The sequence below is a fragment of the Palaemon carinicauda genome, chromosome 1 (genome assembly GCF_036898095.1).
Source record: "Palaemon carinicauda isolate YSFRI2023 chromosome 1, ASM3689809v2, whole genome shotgun sequence".
NCBI lineage: Eukaryota > Metazoa > Arthropoda > Malacostraca > Decapoda > Palaemonidae > Palaemon > Palaemon carinicauda.
Window position 1 is genome coordinate 302,985,507 of NC_090725.1, and position 20,568 is coordinate 303,006,074.

At 42.0% G+C, this 20,568-nt stretch overlaps 1 protein-coding gene across 4 annotated transcripts in view; it reads right to left on the reverse strand.

Moving 5' to 3' along the window:
• LOC137658387 (leukotriene A-4 hydrolase) overlaps positions 1–20,568 on the reverse strand; it is a 124,655-nt gene that overhangs the window by 67,380 nt on the left and 36,707 nt on the right. For all 4 annotated transcript variants that reach the window (XM_068393076.1, XM_068393092.1, XM_068393067.1 and 1 more), the window contains exons 4-6: positions 8,170–8,314; positions 7,593–7,720; positions 7,227–7,365 (exon numbers count right to left, since the gene is read on the reverse strand). In XM_068393076.1, the coding sequence (XP_068249177.1) occupies positions 7,227–7,365; positions 7,593–7,720; positions 8,170–8,314 (412 nt within the window). The remainder of the gene's footprint in view (positions 1–7,226; positions 7,366–7,592; positions 7,721–8,169; positions 8,315–20,568) is intronic.

Here is a 20,568-nt window from a genome sequence, read left to right on the forward strand (position 1 = left end):
AGATCTAAAGAGTCGCCAAGGTAGAAGAGACTGCGAGCTCCGAAAGAGGGTATATCGTTACTAATGAACAAGGTAACTCCGTTGGGAATGTAAAATAAATAGATCGAGAATAATGTTTAAATCGATCAATCACAAAGGAAATAAAATGAAAATCCCAAAATAATATATCCGAAGTTATAATTATAGATAGTAACGACAGGGGCACCTACAGTGTCCCATAGTAGGGTAGTAACCCAAAAAGATCCGGGTGTTCCGAATTCTTAAAATAGACCGGTATGAAACCGGGACAAAAGGCTATGAACAAAATTTCGGACCGGTATAATAACCGGGGAGAAAACTTTCATAAATTAACTGACATTGTCAAAATAATTCCATAAAAGGTGAAGATTATCAATGAAATAATATTGTCATAGCGCGAAATATACTATCCCGTCGGTACTGGGGAAGTATAGAATAACATAAAGATACATAAGTATCCCATAGCAGGTCAGTAACCTAAAGAGATCCGGATGCTCCGAATTCTTGAATTAGACCAATATGAAATCGGGACAAAAGACTATGAACAAAATTCAGATCGGTACAGTAACCGGGGAAAAACTTATCATAAATTAACTGACTTTGTTAAAACAATTCCATAATAAGTTAAGGTTAACAATGAAAAAATATTGTCATAGCGAGAAATATACTATCCCGTTACTACTTGGGAAGTATAGAATAAAATAAAGATACGTGAGTGTCCCATAATAGGTTAGTAACCTAAAAGGATCCGGGTGTTCCGGGTTCTTAAAGTAGACCGATATGAAACCGGGACAAAAGGCTATGAACAACTCTAGGACCGGTTTAGTAACCGGGGAAAAACTTATAAATAAACTGACATTGTTAAAACAATCCCGTAATAAGTTAAGGTTATCAATGAAATAATATTGTCATAGCTTGAAATACACTATCCCGTCGCTACTTGGGAAGTATAGAATAAAATACAGATACGTGAGTATCCCATAATAGGTTAATAACCTAAAAAGATCCGGGTGTTCCGGATTCTTAAAATAGACCGATATGAAATCGGGACAAAAGGCTATGAACAAAATTTCGAACCGGTATAGTAACCGGGGAAAAAATTATAAAAATTAACAGACATTGTTGAAACAATTCCGTAATAAGTTAGGATTATCAATGAAATAATATTGTCATAGCGAGGAATATACCATCCCGTCATTACCAGGGAGGTATAAAATAAAAAGGGATGAAAAAGGATGCAAAAAAAAGTGATGAATAAATATAATCAAAACTAGTTCCGTGGCCGGGGAACAGGGTTGGTAAAGTAAACTTAAAGTAACTTAAAGTAACTTAAAGTAAACTTAAAGTAACCGAAGATACATCCTTAAAATACATAAATAGAAAACTCCAGTTATGATCTAAAACTAATGTCTGTAATTGAATAGGGCTCCCGGAGGGAGGATATTAATCAAAACTGTGTCAGTGTCAACAGATCTTGTATTTAAGAGCCCGAAGGCTCCGATGTCTGATGACGATGGGTACCACGGGAGAGCGCGGGGGGAGCCAATGGAACCCCCACTACCCAACCGGAGGTACCGGGACGAAGGTAATGATTCATGTAGAATATAATATAATGATATGGGATATTAATAAGTCCTATGCGGACGATAATAGCAGGAGGTACCGTAGGTGGGGACACTCCTAATATAAGTGCTCATTCTTACAACCATAGCTAAAAGCAAAATTTACACCAAGGTGCAGTCATACCGACTAATCACGTGTGATAGTCCCCGGTGGTCCCGGCCCTCCCCCTCCCCCGACCGATGGCCAATCGGGGCGACGGGAGGGGGGGAGACGAAACCGCCCGGTATGAATGAATGAGACTAAGTCACACCCCGTGGGTACACTCAGTCCTCAATATGTCGGAACGTTGAGGGAAGACTGAGGAACAAGCATACTTGACCCGTATGTCATAACCAACAACCATCGAGTGAGAGGATGGGTGTACACTGGAGGAGGGGGGGATGGAATAGCCTCCCCAACCTGTGGGGGGGGGGGGGTATGGTACCGGGGAATCACCAGTGCGTAGTGGTAGACAGGGCTACCAACTGGAGATCCCCTCAACATGACATGAAAATCCCAAAAATATGATCATAACGGAGTAAAGCAATAAATATAATATCAATGCACAAATACATAAAAACAATTAATGAATTAAAAGCGAAATCACGTAAGTAAGGTTAGGCATGCAGAAATAATATGGCGAGAGAGGGACTCGGGCGAGTGGTAAGGGAGGAGCATGACGCCATCAGCAGATGGAAAGCAGGGGTACCAACCTAGTTACTGAAGCGGTAGATCGAACAGTAAAAACAACAAAATACGCGAGAGTCCCACTCGAACCAATGTAAAACTAGGTGGAGCGTAAAAAAACTAAAAGGTTTAATAATAATAAGTGAGATGGTCGTCTTCCTAGAACTAGCGAAACAATCTCAAAGGTGACGCAATCCACCAACATGCACGAATGCAGGCATACCAACATAACCTACTTCTTGATGAAACGCTAACACTGATATCATAGGATAACTTAAAATTAATGCTAGATGAAAGCATAAAGATGGTGTACTATATAAATGTAAGGAAAAAACTCCTAAAAGTTCGAACAAATATTAATGACGGACGAACTAACGAGAAAAAGGGCAGAGCCGAACCATGAACGGTAAGAACGGGGACGCCGTTCATATATAAACACTTCTCAATTAATAAAAACAGAGGTTACACTGCCCAATCTCGCTAAAACTCATGGATAAAGTACTTAACTTCGATGGGGTATCATGGGAATCGGCCATCGATTATAAAATAATGATAAATCCAAGGGTAAACACAAGAAAAAAACATGTTGGACTTAATAACAACAAGTGCTATAAAGGAGTGTCGTCACTGGCGTGGGTTGGGTTAGTGGTAGTAGTGTTGAACGGCACCTCGCTGTGGCGGGGATTTTGAAGAGGAGATATCTAAATAGTGCGAGACCTCTGGTTGTGAATTATCACGCCCCAGTATTTTATACCGACACCTTATATAGGTGAGCGAGCTGGGTTCAACCTGGCATTCCTATGCTTTTTTTCTCTGGTAATATATAGCAGTTATATTCCTTAGAAATAGTGCTCTAGGAGTATTTCACTGCGCGGCACAGGTCGGAGCCCAGAAAAAACATGTTATGCCTCTGTCATGAAAAAATAAGTCTTTATTATGAGTTCTCAGCACACGGGATACCCACCGGGGTGGGGAGCGTAAGCAAGAAGTGACAAGCAGACTAGAAACAACCATCAAAGTCCTTAGACTCCGGAATGCATGAAATTAAATGAATTAAACCTAATGACCGGAAGGGCGAAAATAGATACCATTGTGGCACCGGAAAACATGCGAAAAATCCGGTGCAAAACCCCAATGCTACGTAAGCAATGCATCGCTAAAAACAAATGCTATGTATTAATTCTAACAAACTATAATCTCCGTCACAGCCCCTCTCCCTCATGAACCAACCATCCATAACATTACATAACAAATATAGGATAAAGTAAGGTATCAGAACAGAGTAGGATGTCTGAATCAGATCAAAGAAACATAACTATCATTAGTAGATACGATTCACAAAATATTTATAGAACATATGATATCCTATGAAACAAGAAAATGGAATAATGATACAGTAAGAAAATATTGACAAAATATGATCCAGATGATTGCCGAATCATAACGTATCAAAATAAATCTACGGAAACTTTACTTTTTTAGTTCGACATACGGCGAACTCGACTTACGACTCATCTCTCGGTCCCTATCTCGGTCGTAAGTCAGCGACTACCTGTATAATGGCAGACGTTACAAAATGAAAAACAAAAAAATACAATGAAATTCAATAAATAGGCTAAATCGGCATACTGTATTGAGAAAATGGGAGAAAAAGGAACACGGCGTAAAAGGAATAATAGCAAAACCTTCCAATTTCCGGTAGTTGCCGACTTGGAGAGGAAACTATACCATTTTAAACAAAAACTAGTCCTCCAAAATCGGGTAAAATACCGATCTCGACAGGCAGGACTAAAATTAATCAAAACGCGTTCCGATTCCCCGTAAAAACTCAAAAAACCAAGAATTCTCGCATGAAAGGCTACCGACCGAAGCCGCTAACTAACACTGCCCAAATAGCCTAAATAAAAGATAAAATCATGCCAAAACATTGAATTAGATGTCCATAACACAAAAATAAGACTACAATTAGTATAAGGAACTAATAGAAAGTCTTACAAAACAAAGAGATCCCGAGGAAGCGACACCAAAAGACCGCATACACACCCGTAAGGGAGCGTCAACAAAGTGGCTGAGATAAAACCCAACAAGGTTATTGAATGAACGTCTGTCGCTACCTAGAAGTCTCAAACAGACAAATATAATACTCAATTTGGGAGCATGGATCTCCAAAACGCCTGACATCTTCACAAACACAAAATAACACAGAGCTAGGAAAAACACGTCTGAACGTTCACGGGTGCTAACAAGGAATGATGGGAGAAGGATAGGAGGGTGGTGGTGGTGGTGGTGGTGGGGGGGGGGGGGAGGGGGGGGGGCAATAGCTTTAGTGAACGACACCTCGTAGTAACGGGAGATTTTGAGGAGGGAGAAGTCTAATTGGAAAGGGATCTCTGGTAGTGGTATCACTCGCCCCAGTTTTAATACCGACACCCTTTAGGGGTGAGCGAGCTGGATAAATTCCTAGCATTCCATGCAACTTTTTCTCTGGTATATTTAGCAGATTGGGATTGGGTCATTCATATGAAGAGAATAAGAAGAAGTTTTGGAAAGAAGTGAAGAGAGTAAGGAAGGCTGGCTCAAGAATTGAAGAGACAGTGAAAGATGGAAATGGAAGGTTGTTAAAAGGAGAGGAGGCAAGGAAAAGATGGGCGGAATATTTTGAAAATTTACTGAATGTTGAGGATAATAGGGAGGCAGATATAATTGCTGTTGCATGTGTTGAGGTGCCAGTGATGGGAGATGAGAATGAGAGAGAGATTACAATAGATGAAGTGAGGAGAGCACTAGATGAAACGAGAGTAGGAAAAGCATCGGGTATGGATGGTGTGAGAGCTGAGATGTTGAAGGAAGGAGGTGTGACTGTACTTGAATGGTTGGTGAGATTGTTTAATATGTGTTTTGTGTTGTCAATGGTACCAGTAGATTGGGTTTGTGCGTGTATTGTACCACTATACAAGGGTAAGGGAGATGGGCATGAGTGTTGTAATTCAAGGGGTATTAGTTTGTTGAGTGTAGTTGGAAAAGTGTATGGTAGAGTATTGATTAATAGGATGAAGGATAAAACAGAGAATGCAATCTTAGAAGTACAGGGTGGTTTTAGAAGAGGTAGGGTTTGTATGAATCAGATTTTTACAGTTAGGCAGATATGCGAGAAATATTTAGCAAAAGGTAAGGATGTGTATGTTGCGCTTATGGATCTGGAGAAAGCGTAAGATAGAGTTGATAGGGAAGCAATGTGGAATGTGATGAGGTTATATGGAGTTGGTGGAAGGTTGTTGCAAGCAGTGAAAAGTTTCTACAAAGGTAGTAAAGCATGTGTTAGGATAGGAAATGAAGTGAGTGATTGGTTTCCGGTGAGAGTGTGGCTGAGACAGGGATGTGTGATGTCGCCGTGGTTGTTTAACTTGTATGTTGATGGAGTGGTGAGAGAGGTGAATGCTTGAGTGCTTGGACGAGGATTAAAACTGGTAGACGAGAATGACCATGAATGGGAGGTAAATCAGTTTTTGTTTGCGGATGATACTGTACTGGTTGCAGACACAGAAGAGAAGCTTGGACGATTAGTGACAGAATTTGGAAGTGTGTGTGAGAGAAGGAGTTGAGAGTTAATGTGGGTAAGAGTAAGGTTATGAGATGTACGAGAAGGGAAGGTGGTGCAAGGTTGAATGTCATGTTGAATGGAGAGTTACTTGAGGAGGTGGATCAGTTTAAGTACTTGGGGTCTGTTGTTGCAGCAAATGGTGGAGTGGAAGCAGATGTACGTCAGAGAGTGAATGAAGGTTGCAAAGTGTTGGGGGCAGTTAAGGGAGTAATAAAAAATAGAGGGTTGGGCATGAATGTAAAGAGAGTTCTATATGAGAAAGTGATTGTACCAACTGTGATGTATGGATCGGAGTTGTGGGGAATGAAAGTGATGGAGAGACAGAAATTGAATGTGTTTGAGATGAAGTGTCCAAGGAGTATGGCTGGTGTATCTCGAGTAGATAGGGTTAGGAACGAAGTGGTGAGGGTGAGAACGGGTGTAAGAAATGAGTTAGCAGCTAGAGTGGATATGAATGTGTTGAGGTGGTTTGGCCATGTTGAGAGAATGGAAAATGGCTGTCTGCTAAAGAAGGTGATGAATGCAAGAGTTGATGGGAGAAGTACGAGAGGAAGGCCAAGGTTTGGGTGGATGGATGGAGTGAAGGAAGCTCTAGGTGATAGGAGGATAGATGTGAGCGAGGCAAGAGAGCGTGCTAGAAATAGGAATGAATGGCGAGCGATTGTGACGCAGTTCCGGTAGGCCCTGCTGCTGCCTCCGATGCCTTAGATGACCGCGGAGGTAGCAGCAGTAGGGGATTCAGCATTATGAAGCTTCATCTGTGGTGGATAATGTGGGAGGGTGGGCTGTGACACCCTAGCAGTACCAGCTGAACTCGGTTGAGTCCCTTGTTAGGCTGGAAGGAACGTAGAGAGTAGAGGTCCCTTTTTTGTTTTTGTTTTGTTTGTTGATGTCGGCTACCCCCCAAAATTGGGGGAAGTGCCTTGGTATATGTATGTATGTAAATTTAGCAGTATTTATACCTTTGAAATGGTGCTTTAAGGAGCATTTCACAGAGCGACACAGGTTGAGCCCAGGAATTAGAATTTTATAATGAATAATAAAATAACAGAAAACAAGGAAAATTCCAAATTATTGCCAGGAAAACCTGAACAAAGACCTTATACACAATAAAAGTAAAAAATGTATAAGTAGGAGGATTGATCAATATCTGTATTTCCAGGTTGTGTACGATTATCATTAGACTACAAGAGTCTACAAGAAAATGCTGTGAACCTGGAGACATTCAGGAATATAAATACATGCAAATATACAATTGACTGGAAGTGACTAAACATATACTAATAATGATAATAACAACTAAAGTAAAAATTCTTACTTCGGCAAATTCATATTCTGCTTTTTCTACCAATTCCTTCTCTGACCAAACATGAGAGCGAGGACCAATCTTCCTGCTTTCCAGTGCACCAACAGCTATAGCTATCAAGTAAGCAGGCATTGGAACTGGCTGTCGGAATCTGCAAGATAACATCAAGAGGTGACAATGACATAATTAAAAATAGATTAAAAACTAGATGCCTCACTGATCTTGTTGAATATTCAATAACAATAACAAAATCAACCATACAGTTAGTACACTAAACTAACAAATGCTGATATGAGAGAGAGAGAGAGAGAGAGAGAGAGAGAGAGAGAGAGAGAGAGAGAGAGAATTTTCCTCTACACCTACACAACAACAACTTACTTATAAGTGACACCCTTATCACTTTGTAAAGGTGGATGCTGTTCATCTCTCAGGGCACTCATGAGGACCACTAAGTCCTTGTCTACTGTCACTTCAGCAGTGTATGTAATTTTCACAGCTGGTGTGTCCTGATAATAAAAAAACATGGTAGTTTTATTGGTTACGATCCCTCCTAAACCATATTGCAATTGGATTTACAATCTATTTTCAATATAAAAAGTAAAGTACAATTTCAATCCAACATGCTGTACAAGTTAGTGAAATAGGAAATTATTCATTTTGTTAGTTACCCAAATAGAAAATTATTCATTTTGTTAGTTTCACAAAGGGCAGAGCTAAAATTTTACACACACAAAAATAACAATAAGCCAAAACATAAAACTGAGCATAACTCAGTAGATAATGAAAACTAAGACTAGCCACGTTATTTTAAAAGGAACATTTAAAACAGTGAGCACTCTGGATTTAAACAGAAAATAATTTTATTTCTAGAATAAAACTAAGCCTTAAACAGAATCACAGAAAAAAAAGTTCAATACAACTACTTTTTAAAAAATAAACAAATGTAGAAACGTACCTGACATGGCAACAACGAACGACAGTGTATTGCCTGACACTGGGAAAATAGGTAAGGGTGCTTTTTGCCAGCCGTCTGACTTGGAGAAAGCCACTGGAGAGCTGTGCAGGATGAAGAAACTTCATACTCTACAGTGATCTTATACCTGTATGTTAACAATTGGTTTAATACCCTATGTAAACACAGTTGACTGCAACAGTATAAATGCACAGCTTTGCTAGTGAAATTATAAATCCTTAATATAAGCTAAAAATTGAATTTTCATGATAAAATTAATATCAATAATACTTTCCTGGATAATTTAGCTAGCCCTGAATTCCAAAAACTACACATCTATTTTAACCATATTGGCAACCCTGCTACCTCCTATTCTGTCCTGCCGTTGGCAACATTGATGGCTGAAACAGATCCTCACTCATTTGTCTCATCAGTTGTATAATATCAGATGTGGCGAAGGATGCCTTTGATAGAAGGCATTGGAGAATACACATCTGGCAACCGACTCCTCACTGTACGGGATGTGGAAGAAATTCCCTCTTTTTGGAACAGAATTGGAGAATTGAAGAATAGAGCAACAAAATACAGAACTTGAACCTGAACAATTCTCACCTGTCCAACAACGGCAAATGACAAAGAAGGGCAAGAAAAAATTGAGGGTCAGTCAACTAGGAGTTTGGAAGCAATCCCAATTTGGAGGGGAGGTCAAACCCAAGTCCAAACCCCACCATTGGTAGACATGCTAAATGCCCGACTAGAGCGATGACCTGACATCGGGAGAAAATGAGCCGAGAGGGACAGGCACCCTATCAACAAACAAGATACTGGAGAAGACCATCCCCTCAGTACTGCACCAGGTGCCGACCAAAGGGAAAGCTACCCCTAACCCTCTCCTGAACAAGAATGATGCCCAGACAGGGGACAAGTCAACTGGCAATGGGGACCAGAGCCGAACCTGTTCTTGCTATGGAAACAAAGGCGAAGGTAGCAAGCAGAAACGACTTAGACAAAATCAGTTTTGTTAAAAAATGAAAAAGGAAAAAACAATATTCCTTTATAAACCGCACTAAAGACCGAGCGCTATTGATTGTTACCTGTGTGGCATCAAGAGCAAAGTAACTCTCGTAGCTAAACCTCCCTCTCTATCAGGTGACGGCCCCGGGGATCGACACCACAGGTGTCTGGTTTTGAACCGGTCACTGATAGGGTAGTATCACACCACAACTCAAAGACACCAACCGAGAACTAAGAGCTACTAAATGACACAGACTCTCAAGAACTGATCTCAATTGGGGAGGCACATAGATGAGGCGGTGACTCGTGCCTGGACTGACCTGTTGCTTCAGTGTTGAGAAACATTGGGAGGGGGTATGACAACGCAGCCCAAGAGGTCCACACAAACCAGCGTATCACATGCCACCTTCCACAATGGAGTTTTCGCCAGGAAGAGGGGGCACAGATAGGATGCGACTCATTCCCACGCAGTGATCACCCAGTCAGTCCTTTGGTCTGGTGTTCTGACACCAAGAACCAACTCAAGGAATTGTGTCAGTCCTTGCGTAAAGGTTGACGATGAGAACCAAGGAAAAAATATAGATGGAACACTGTTGCCAAGAGGGAGATCAACATATGTTAAGCACTTGACCTCTGTTCAACACTGAAATCCACAGAAACTCTAAGAGGAAATTAATTTAAATATAATACACTCTAACTCATCACCCCACCTTGCCATACAAAGATCCATTAACCCTATACCAAGAGTATGGCGTTCTAAACCTAAGGCAATAATTATATACCTAAAACAGACAAAACACACCGACTATGGGAGAAGGTGATGACTTTTCCTGATAACACAACAGGCACCAAGGATCTGAAGTTGCCAAGAACCCAAGAGACGTCCTTTCAATAAAAGGAGGTAAAAATGGAATTGGACCAAGTCACAGCCTCCAGCACTTTGGCAACAGGAACATTTCTCATAAAACCCACCAACGTAGTAATGACCCTAATACTGTGGGCTCATGGTACCTTGACTTCACGAGTGGCAAGGTCCCCCAGACCTGAAATTAGATCACTCAAAAAAAAAGGCTACCGTATTCTTAGACAACAGCTTTGAGAACCAAAAAGGAAACAAAACTAAACGGCGAGGATGACCAGGAACACATGCTTTGCAATGTCAGTAAATTGAGTCTCCTCACTGGACCAAGCATAGAGTCTCACAGGGCCTTCAAAGTGAGACACTAGGGAAGGGGCTGAGACATAGTCTCTATCTTCGCAATAAACTTAAGAAGGAAAGATAATCTTATATCTTGTCCTGACTTGGTGACTTATACTAAGTATGCCTGGACCTCGCTCCCAGTTGACAGTTGCCAAGGAAACAAGGAAGAGTGGCTTGGCAAAAGAGCTCTGGCATCCGATATCTCTGACAGTTCATAAGGAGACCTGAGGGCCAGAAGAACCCTGTTAATGTCCCCTAATGGAGTGGGGGGGGGGAAATTGGGTTCTAGACAAGCAATGGAAAATGCAATTATTGAACCAAATCCATGAATACATGAGAAGTGAAAATATCAGGAAATCTCGCCTTAAACATGTATGACAGCATTGATAAATAATCCATACTGTGGCGAGAAAGAGACGTACGTCAAATGGATATGCACCAGAAATTCTACAATCTTTAACAAAGAAGGTCTAGAACAGCGGTCGCCAACCTTCCAAACTTCTTGGACTGCTAAATGTATAATTTCCAATTTTGCAGACGACTATTAAGAGTTTTTAAAAAGGTGACTACACCTATAGAATAACAAGCAGAGAACTTTTGTTGTATCAATATGAAATGCATGTACAGTATTTGATATAACAATGTTCAAGTTTGATTTAACTAAAGTCCAAATTTAGAGTTAATTTAAGCTTTATACATTTTTTGCAAGATATTTGCTCCTGCCTGTTTCTGTTTGAGATAAGCATATGGATTTTTGGCTCTAACAACATTACTGCAAGACGGAGATCCAATTCTAAGTCAATACAAAACCGGTATCGAGTCTTTATTTCTGACACAGGAAAAATGTTATTTTCCTTAGTAAAATAAATTTTTGAATATACTTACCCGATGATCATATAGCTGCATCCCTGCTGCCCGACAGAAAAAATCTACGGGCGGAATACGCCAGCGATCGCTATACAGGTGGGGGTGTACATCAACAGCGCCATCTGTCAAGTAGGTACTCAAGTACTCGATGTCAACATAGAACCAATTTTCTCCTCTGTCCCACTGGTTCTCTATTGGGGAGGAAGGGTGGGTCCTTTAATTTATGATCATCGGGTAAGTATATTCAAAAATTTATTTTACTAAGGAAAATAACATTTTTCAATATCAAACTTACCCGATGATCATATAGCTGATTCACACCCAGGGGGGTGGGTAGAGACCAGCATTACAAGTTGACATTATGAGCTAAGTATTCCGTATTTCATTTTAGCAGTTATTCAAAATAACAAGCATAAAATAAATAAGTACCTGGTAAGGAAGACGACTTGAACAATTACTCTGCCTTTTTAAGTACGTCTTCCTTACTGAGCCTCGCGATCCTCAAAGGATGCTGAGCGACTCCTAGGAGCTGAAGTATGAAGGGTTGCAACCCATACTAAAGGTCCTCATCAAAACCTCTAATCTAGGCGCTTCTCAAGAAATGATTTTGACCACCCGCCAAATCAAGTAGGATGCGAAAGGCTTCTTAGCCTTCCGGACAACCCAAAAATATTTCAAGAGAAAGATTAAAAAGGTTCTGGAATTAGGGAATTGTAGTGGTGGAGCCCCCACCACTACTGCACTCGTTGCTACGAATGGTCCCAGAGTGTAGCAGTTCTCGTAAAGAGACTGAACATTCTTAAGATAAAAGACGCGAACACTGATTTGCTTTTCCAATAGGTTGCGTCGAATATATTTTGCAGAGATCTATTAGTTTAAAGGCCACGGAAGTTGTGACAGCTCTAACTTCGTGTGTCCTTACCTTCAGCCAAGCTTGGTCTTCCTCATTCAGAAGGGAATGAGCTTCTCGTATTAACAGTCTGATAAAATAGGAAAAAGAATTCTCTGACATAGGCAAAGATGGATTCTTAACTGAACACCATAAAGCTTCAGACGGGCCTCGTAAAGGTTTTAAAATAGAACTAAAGAGCTCTTACAGGACATAATACTCTTTCTAGTTCATTTCCAACCATACGATAAGTTTGGAATATCGAAGGATATTGGTCAAGGCCGAGAAGGCAGCTCGTGTTTGGCTAGAAAACCAAGATGTAGAACATGTAGCCGTTTCGGATGAGAATCCGATGTTCTTGCTGAAGGCATGAATCTCACTGACTCTTTTAGCTGTGGTTAAGCATATCAGGCAAAGAGTCTTAAAGGTGAGATCTTTCAGGGAGGCTGATTGAAGTGGTTCGAACCTGTCTGACATAAGGAATCTTAGAACCACGTCTAAATTCCAACCAGGTGTAACCAAACGACGCTCCTTCGTGGTCTCAAAAGACTTAAGGAGGTCCTGTAGATCTTTATTGTTGGAAAGATCTAAGCCTCTGTGACGGAAGACTGATGCCAACATGCTTCTGTAACCCTTGATAGTGGGAGCTGAAAGAGATCGCTCTTTCCTCAGATATAAGAGGAAGTCAGCTATTTGAGTTACAGAAGTACTGGTCGAGGATATGGATACTGACTTGCACCAGTTTCGGAAGATTTCCCACTTCGATTGGTAGACTCTAAGGGTGGATGTTCTCCTTGCTCTAGCAATCGCTCTGGTTGCCTCCTTCGAAAAACCTCTAGTTCTCGAGAGTCTTTCGATATTCTGAAGGCAGTCAGACGAAGAGCGTGGAGGCCTTGGAGTACCTTCTTTACGCGTGGCAGACGTAGCAGGTCCACCCTTAGGGGAAGAGTTCTGGGAACGTCTACTAGCCATCGAAGTACCTCGGTAAGTTATTCTCTCGCGGGCCAGAGGGAAGCAACTAGAGTCAACTTTGTCCCTTCGTGAGAGGCGAACTTCTGCAGTACCTTGTTGACAATCTAGAACGGAGGGAATGCATATAGATCTAGATGAGACCAATCTAGTGAAAGGCATCTATAAGAACTACTGCTGGGTCCGGGATAGGTGAGCAAAGTATTGAGAGCCTCTTGGACATCGAGATTGCGAAGAGATCTATGGTTGGCTGGCCCCAGGTGACCCAAAGTCTCTTGCATACATCCTTGTGGAGGGTCCAATGTGTTGGAATTATTGTCCCTTCCTACTGAGACAATCTGCTAAGACATTCAAGTTGCCTTGGATGAAACTCGTTACTAGTGAAAAGTCTAGACCTGTTGAACAGGAGAGGAGGTCACTTGCGAACTCGTACCATGTCAGAGAGTAGGTCCCTCCTTGCTAGGAGATGTACATCAAAGCACGGAGTTGACCGTGTTCACCTCCACCACTTTGCCTTGAAGGAGAGACCTGAAGCTTTTCCAGGTCAGACGTACTGCCAGAAGCTTCTTGCAGTTGAAATGCATTGTCCTTTGACTCGAGTTCCATAATCCCGAGCATTCCCTACCGCCTAAGGACGCACCCCAGCCTACGTCCGATGCGTCTGAGAAGAGAACGTGGTTGGGAGTCTGAACAGTCAGGGGAAGACCCTTTCAAAGGTTGATAAAGTCCTTTCATCAAGTCAGACCAGACTATCTTTCCGGAAACCGGGATCGAGACCGCTTCAAGCGTCTTGTCCTTTTCCAGTGAAGAGCTAGATGATACCGAAGAGGACGGAGGTGTAGTCTTCCAAGAGACACCAATTGAACCACGGATGACAGTGTCCTAACCAGACTCATCCACAGCCTGACAGGGCCGTGTTCCTTCTTCAGCATCTTCTGGATGGATAGCATGGCTGGGGGATGATCGTCTTGTTCAGCCATGTCCCCATCAGAGGGTTCCTCATCCGAAACTGATGAGGAAACGGCAACGGAGTGGGCAACGTCTGACTCGCTGAATCCGGTCGCACTGGTGGATGCGTGACGGAGCCGGACACAAGATCATGGTAATGCTGCACAGTCTGTGAACTGTCAACCATGGGGACGCGAGGAAGTACAGCGACAACCCGAAACTGTCTAGACTGTCTGGGTTGTGCAGACAACCCCCTACCGGGTTGCTGAGGTTGCCGCACTGCGTCACAACAAGTCACCTCTGCTGGTTGTTGAACGTCTTCCTAGTGACACACTGAACGTCCACAACCACCTCCGAGAGTTGCTTAACGTCAACGTGCGACTGGCAACCCACACTGGGTCGCACCGGTGGAGGAACCATCTCAACTGGCGGACGTGAGTAGGATACCTCAGCGTCAACAGGGCGTACAACCAACCGGTAGGAAGGTTGTTGGCTAGAAGGTTCTTCTCCGTAAAAAAATCCTCTAACAAGGACTAAGCTTGGACTGCATGTCTTGCAACAAAGCCCATTAGGGTCTATGGGAGCAGGTGTGGCAACAGACGGGATTAGCGACTGAAGCGGAACCATTTACCATCCCTGGAAGCATGTTATGCTTTAATTAAAGTCCATAGGAGGCTAAGCAGCTTAAGGCTCCTCTCCAAATGACAAGAGTCCTCAAGGGAATATCAGAAGGAGGGAGAACAGCACTTTCTCATCTACAGGAACCATGTCCGAGAAAAGCTAGGTTATCTCAGTGAGGGTTTCACTGGTGCATTAGTAGCAGACCAGAAGGCAACGTTATGTAACTGCTTGACAGTCTGTGAACTGTCAAAAACTAAACTGTCAACCACAACAGGAGCGTGAGGACATACAGCACTGGTGCATAGTAGCAGACCAGAAGGCAACGTCAAGTAACTGCTTGACAGTCTGTGAGCTGGCAACAACCAAAGCTGTGTGGGGAAGCCTCAACTCCTGACTGACTAGTCTGCTGCGGGCGAGTGGCGGTAACCACAGTGGGTTGCGGAGGCTGACACACCGTGTCAAAACACGGCAGCTTGTGGTAGCTCACGCACGGCAACGGAGTGCTCCGTGTGTCTGTGGGAGTCAGCATGCGTCTGGCAGGGTCGACTGCGCATGGGTGGAGGAGCTCTCACAACAAGAGTGTGGGAGCAGGCAGTCATGCTGGGCGCACAACCGTGGCAGGCTGTAGGCCAACGGGTGCATCGTCAACCTTCTCCGCAGTCGGAGTGTGGGAGCTGGCAACAACAAAAGCGGAGTGCTGGTGCGTGGGAGGGACTGCCGTGGGTTGCGGAGCATGCCGCATTGCGTCAAAACACGGCAGCTTTACAGCACCTTCCCACTGCTGATGCGGTAGCTCACGCATGTCAACGAAGGGTGCAGCATGAACATGCGTCTGGCAGGGTCGACTGCGCATCGGTGGTGGAGCTCTCACAGGTGGAGTGTGGGAGCAGGCAGCCGCAGTATCTGCTGAGCGCACAACCGTGGCAGGTTGTAGGTTAACAGGTGCAGTGTCAACCTTCTCAGCACGATACTCCTGCATGAAGGAAGCAAGCTGAGACTGCATAGTCTGCAGCATGGACCACTAGGGTCTATAAAAGACGGCAACAAACGGAGCTACTGTCCGTTGTGACTGAGGGTCTATAACAGCTGGTGCGGCAACAGACGGAGTTACTGCCTGTTGCGGTACCACCTTGCCTCTCTTGGGAGGTGTGCAGTCGTCGGATGACTGCAGCGAGTCCGAACTGACCCAGTGGCTACACCTAGGCCGTTGGACTTGCGCGGAAGGGACCGACTTGCACTAAAAAGCTGCAAGATTTGGTCCATGGTTTCTGCGAGAAACCTCTTCCGCAGACGAGGAATAAATGGGCTCTCTCGTCTTTGTGTGGGTGGGGCGATCACGTCGGCAACGTGTGTAGATACACCCGAAACCACCGAGGGAAACGTCTGTTCGTCGATCAAGGCCTGTGGAACCCATAAGTCCTTCGACATTACTTCTCCCCTGGGCTTGGGAGCTTGTAAGAGGTATCGGACTAGGTGAACAACTGGCACGAACAGACGAACCCAACACTGTAACACTTTGCGCATATCACTTTATCACTTTTGATTTTCTGTTAGCACTTATTTCACTGAAATCGAAACTTTAACTGATTTCTATCTGAAACACACAATCCTATCCTTCATTAAAAGGTAGTAATTGCGAAAACAGTTTACAATGCAACAGAAAAACATAATTAAAGATAAAGAATTCAGTGGCTGGAAAAGAGACTAAACACTAGATCAAATAAACTACGTTTAAAATCTCTCACCGCATAGCCTGGGAACAAGAATAAAACTCTAGAAACGTTTTACCTTCTTCCCCTACAGCGACTAGGGAGAAGAGTAAAAAACGAGAACAACGTTACCCGCTTGAACGAAACGTTTATTCTCCTCTCTCTCCCTCCGTCTCTATCTCTCTCTCTCGACTTAGAACCTGAGAGAAGAGCCCAATTATATATCGTTAAAACATATTATTTGCTAAAGGAAAAAACTGAAAGGTTTCCCAAATAAAAAGTTCCTTTATTAGAATTTAAACCATTTAAGCTAAGAAAGAATGAACGAAACGCTAGAATCGGTTTACTCTTACTGCAACGTGAAACCGTGAAATACTCTCTCTCTATCGTAACGATAGAGCGCATGTTGAACGTTCTGAACGTCAACAACTGCGGAGACTAAACTAAACGTTAGTTCATCTTTGAAAACAGTACGAGACTTATCAAAGAAATTCTTTCAAAAACATTAAAATTAAAAAAGTATAAATTCTTAAAAGGTAAATACGAAATGACGGGCTCAATGTTAATTAACTTCGGTTCCAAGTAAGGACCGCCTACTATTAGGAAAGGTCGCATATAAACAAACATAAAAATTAATTTTTATAAGTTTATAATAAATGGAAAGTTAATCGAAGAGGCCTATAAAGGCGGAGAGATATAAAATAAATAGATCTATAACTTGTTAAGCAAAATTACCAAAAACCTAAACACACTTCCGTCTAAGGGAAGGGTCGGCCATTTAAAAGTGAATGAGAGTCCATACTCTCTTCGTCACCAACACTTCCGTCTAAGGTAAGGGTCGGCCATAATTAAATCTATCCAAAACGAGTTCAAGTTTTGAAATGAAGATAAAACCCCTGCATAGCGAAAGCTCAAAACTGGAATAGTGTACTTCACCAATTCGTTGTGAAAACAAATCCAGTTAGGGACGGCGTATTTAGTAGGTCTTGCCTGTGGCACGACAGAGGGAAAATTGGTTCTATGTTGACATCGAGTACTTGAGTACCTACTTGACAGATGGCGCTGTTGATGTACACCCCCACCTGTATAGCGATCGCTGGCGTATTCCGCCCGTAGATTTTTTCTGTCGGGCAGCAGGGATGCAGCTATATGATCATCGGGTAAGTTTGATATTGAAAATTACATATTTAAAAATAATTTGCATTTTTCCTAACCATATAAACCTGAAGCTCTTTACTACGGAGATACATTTTGGCGACAGCTGTAACTAAGTCATAAAACTTTTAGCGAGGTATTACTCCCCTCCGCTGGTTAGTGCGAGGGGGATAGTAGGAGGTAGACCCATTACCACGCTCACACACGCAGTAGCCAACACATGCCACTTTGCACTTGCAGGTAGAACTTCTTGGGGGTAGGTGATGGCGGGCAAGTATGTGTGAAAATTTTAAAGATTTGTATAAATTTTTTCCAAATTTGTAATTTGTTCTAGCACCAAATACAGTACAAACCTTTCAGCTCTTTACTATGAAGACTCAAGCTTAGGGGGGGGGGGGGTTTCAAGACCAACTGACTGACCCCTCACCAGGGATGTGACTCTCATGCTTTGTATGACCTGTGGAAGAGCACATCATATAACCTCACTAACTCTCAATGAGATAACGGCCTGAACAACTGTGAAGATGTGAGGACTAAGCAATGTGACTTGTCAAGATAAAGCTTGACTTGGACTCATGCTTACTTGCCTGTGCATTACCAGAGTCTCAACTCAGAGACATAACAATATACATGCACATATTAGGGATAAACAAGGAACGATGATACCAACCAACAGAAAAGGTCAGCTTGCAGAGTTCTTCGGCTTGGTATGGTGTATAGAATCTAAAAGTTTTAATCGGCTTAGGTTGGCTGAGGAGTATATTTCACAGACATAACTAATTTTTGAGAAAGTTAAAGCCTTGTATAACTTTAAAATAGTTTTGCCGTCTGCTCCCCATGATGAGACAATACTTGTAAAAGATTCAGAGCCTCAAGACATTTAGCTTTGAATGCCTTTAAGTGAGGAACCCATGTAAGTCTACAATAAAATATCAAACTTAAAAATCTAGCTTCATTTACACATGGGTTCCGTTGACCTTTGATGTATATATCCGGGTCTAGATGTACTGCCCGAATACGACAAAAATGGACAACAGTAGTTTTGCTTGTCGAAAACTTAAATCCATTCACGTCAGCCCACTGAGTAATTTTGTCAATTGAGGTTGCAATTTTCTCTCAGCCATTGACATTCCAGCTCCGGCAAATGATATGGAGAGACATTTACAAATAGCATTGAGAGAGGATATCCCATTAATAGCTAGTGCAAATAGGGTTACACGAAGCACACTACCTTGGGGAACACACACACACACACACACACACACACACACAGAGAGAGAGAGAGAGAGAGAGAGAGAGAGAGAGAGAGAGAGAGAAGAGAGAGAGAGAGAGAGAGAGAGAGAGAGCCTTACCTTACCTTATTGCCTTATTTTTTGTTTGGGTTCCCCCAGGTCCCTCAGTGTGAGGCACCTCGTATATCCACCAGAGAGTTTCTAATGCATCTTCCGGTGTATTTTGCATCTTCCAGTCTTGGATGGTCTGGGATGCATCTTAGGTATTTATCGAGCTTATTCTTAAACACATCTACGCTCACTCCTGATATGTTTCTTAGATGAGCAGGCAGCACATTAAATAGTCGCTGCATTATCGATGCTGGTGCGTAGTGGATTAATGTCCTGTGCGCCTTCCTTAGTTTTCCTGGTATAGTTTTGGGCACTATTAATCTACCTCGGCTTGTTCTTTCTGATATATTTAGCTCCATGATGTTTTCAGTAATTCCTTCTATTTGCTTCCATGCTTGTATTATCATGTAGCGTTCTCTTCTCCTTTCTAGACTGTATAGTTTTAAAAATTTCAGTCTTTCCCAGTAGTCAAGGTCCTTAACTTCTATTCTAGCAGTATAGGACCTTTGTACACTCTCTATTTGTGCAATATCCTTTTGGTAGTGTGGGTACCATATCACATTGCAGTACTCTAGTGTACTACGTACATAGGTTTTGTAAAGCATAATCACGTGTTCAGCTTTTCTTGATTTAAAGTGTCTGAATAACATTCCCATTTTTGCTTTACATTTAGCCAACAGTGTTGCTATTTGGTCGTTACATAACATATTCCTATTTAACATTACACCAAGGTCCTTAATTGCTTCCTTGTTTGTGATTGTCTCGTTATTAGGTCCCTTGTATGCATATACCATTCCTTCTTTATTTCCATAATTCATTGATTCGAATTTATCGGAGTTAAATACCATCCTATTTATCTCTGCCCATTCATATATTTTGTTTAGATCTCTTTGTAGTGAGTTCCTATCTTCATCACAAGTAATTTCTCTACTTATTCTTGTGTCATCGGCGAAACTTCTCACTACAGAGTTTTCAACATTGCAGTCTATGTCTGAGATCATAATAACAAACAGCAGTGCAGCTAAAACCGTACCTTGTGGCACGCCAGATATTAACTGAGCTTCATACGATTTCTCGTCATTTGCAACCACTATCTGTTTTCTGTTTTGCAGGAATTCTTTTACCCATTTTCCTATCTTTCCCCCAATATTATGCTTTTTCATTTTTTTCTCTAATATATTGTGGTCTACCTTGTCAAAGGCTTTTTCAAAATCTAGATAGATCACTTCTGTGTCTTTTTCATTTATCATATTTTTGTATATGTTTTCATAGTGTGCTATCAGTTGGGTTTGTGTACTTTTTCCAGGCACAAAACTGTGTTGACCTATATTAAATAGATTATTCTTAACCAAATGATCCATTATTTTCTTTTTTATTACCCTCTCATACACTTTCATAATATGTGATGTTAGACTAACAGGTCTATAATTGCTTGCCTCTAGTCTTGATCCACTTTAAGCTAATTTATGTTTAACATATATCTCGCTCATATCTACACTTTGTCTTAGCAGTATTGCAAGCGGCTTCGCGATAGTGTTTGCAGTTTTTTTTAACAAAATCGCTGGAACTCCATCTGGTCCGGCTGCCGATCCATTTTTAATTTCGTTTATAGCCTTGACAATATCTGCTTCATTAATATCTATATCCGTTAGATATTCAACATTTTCTTCTCTCATTTCTGTTTCA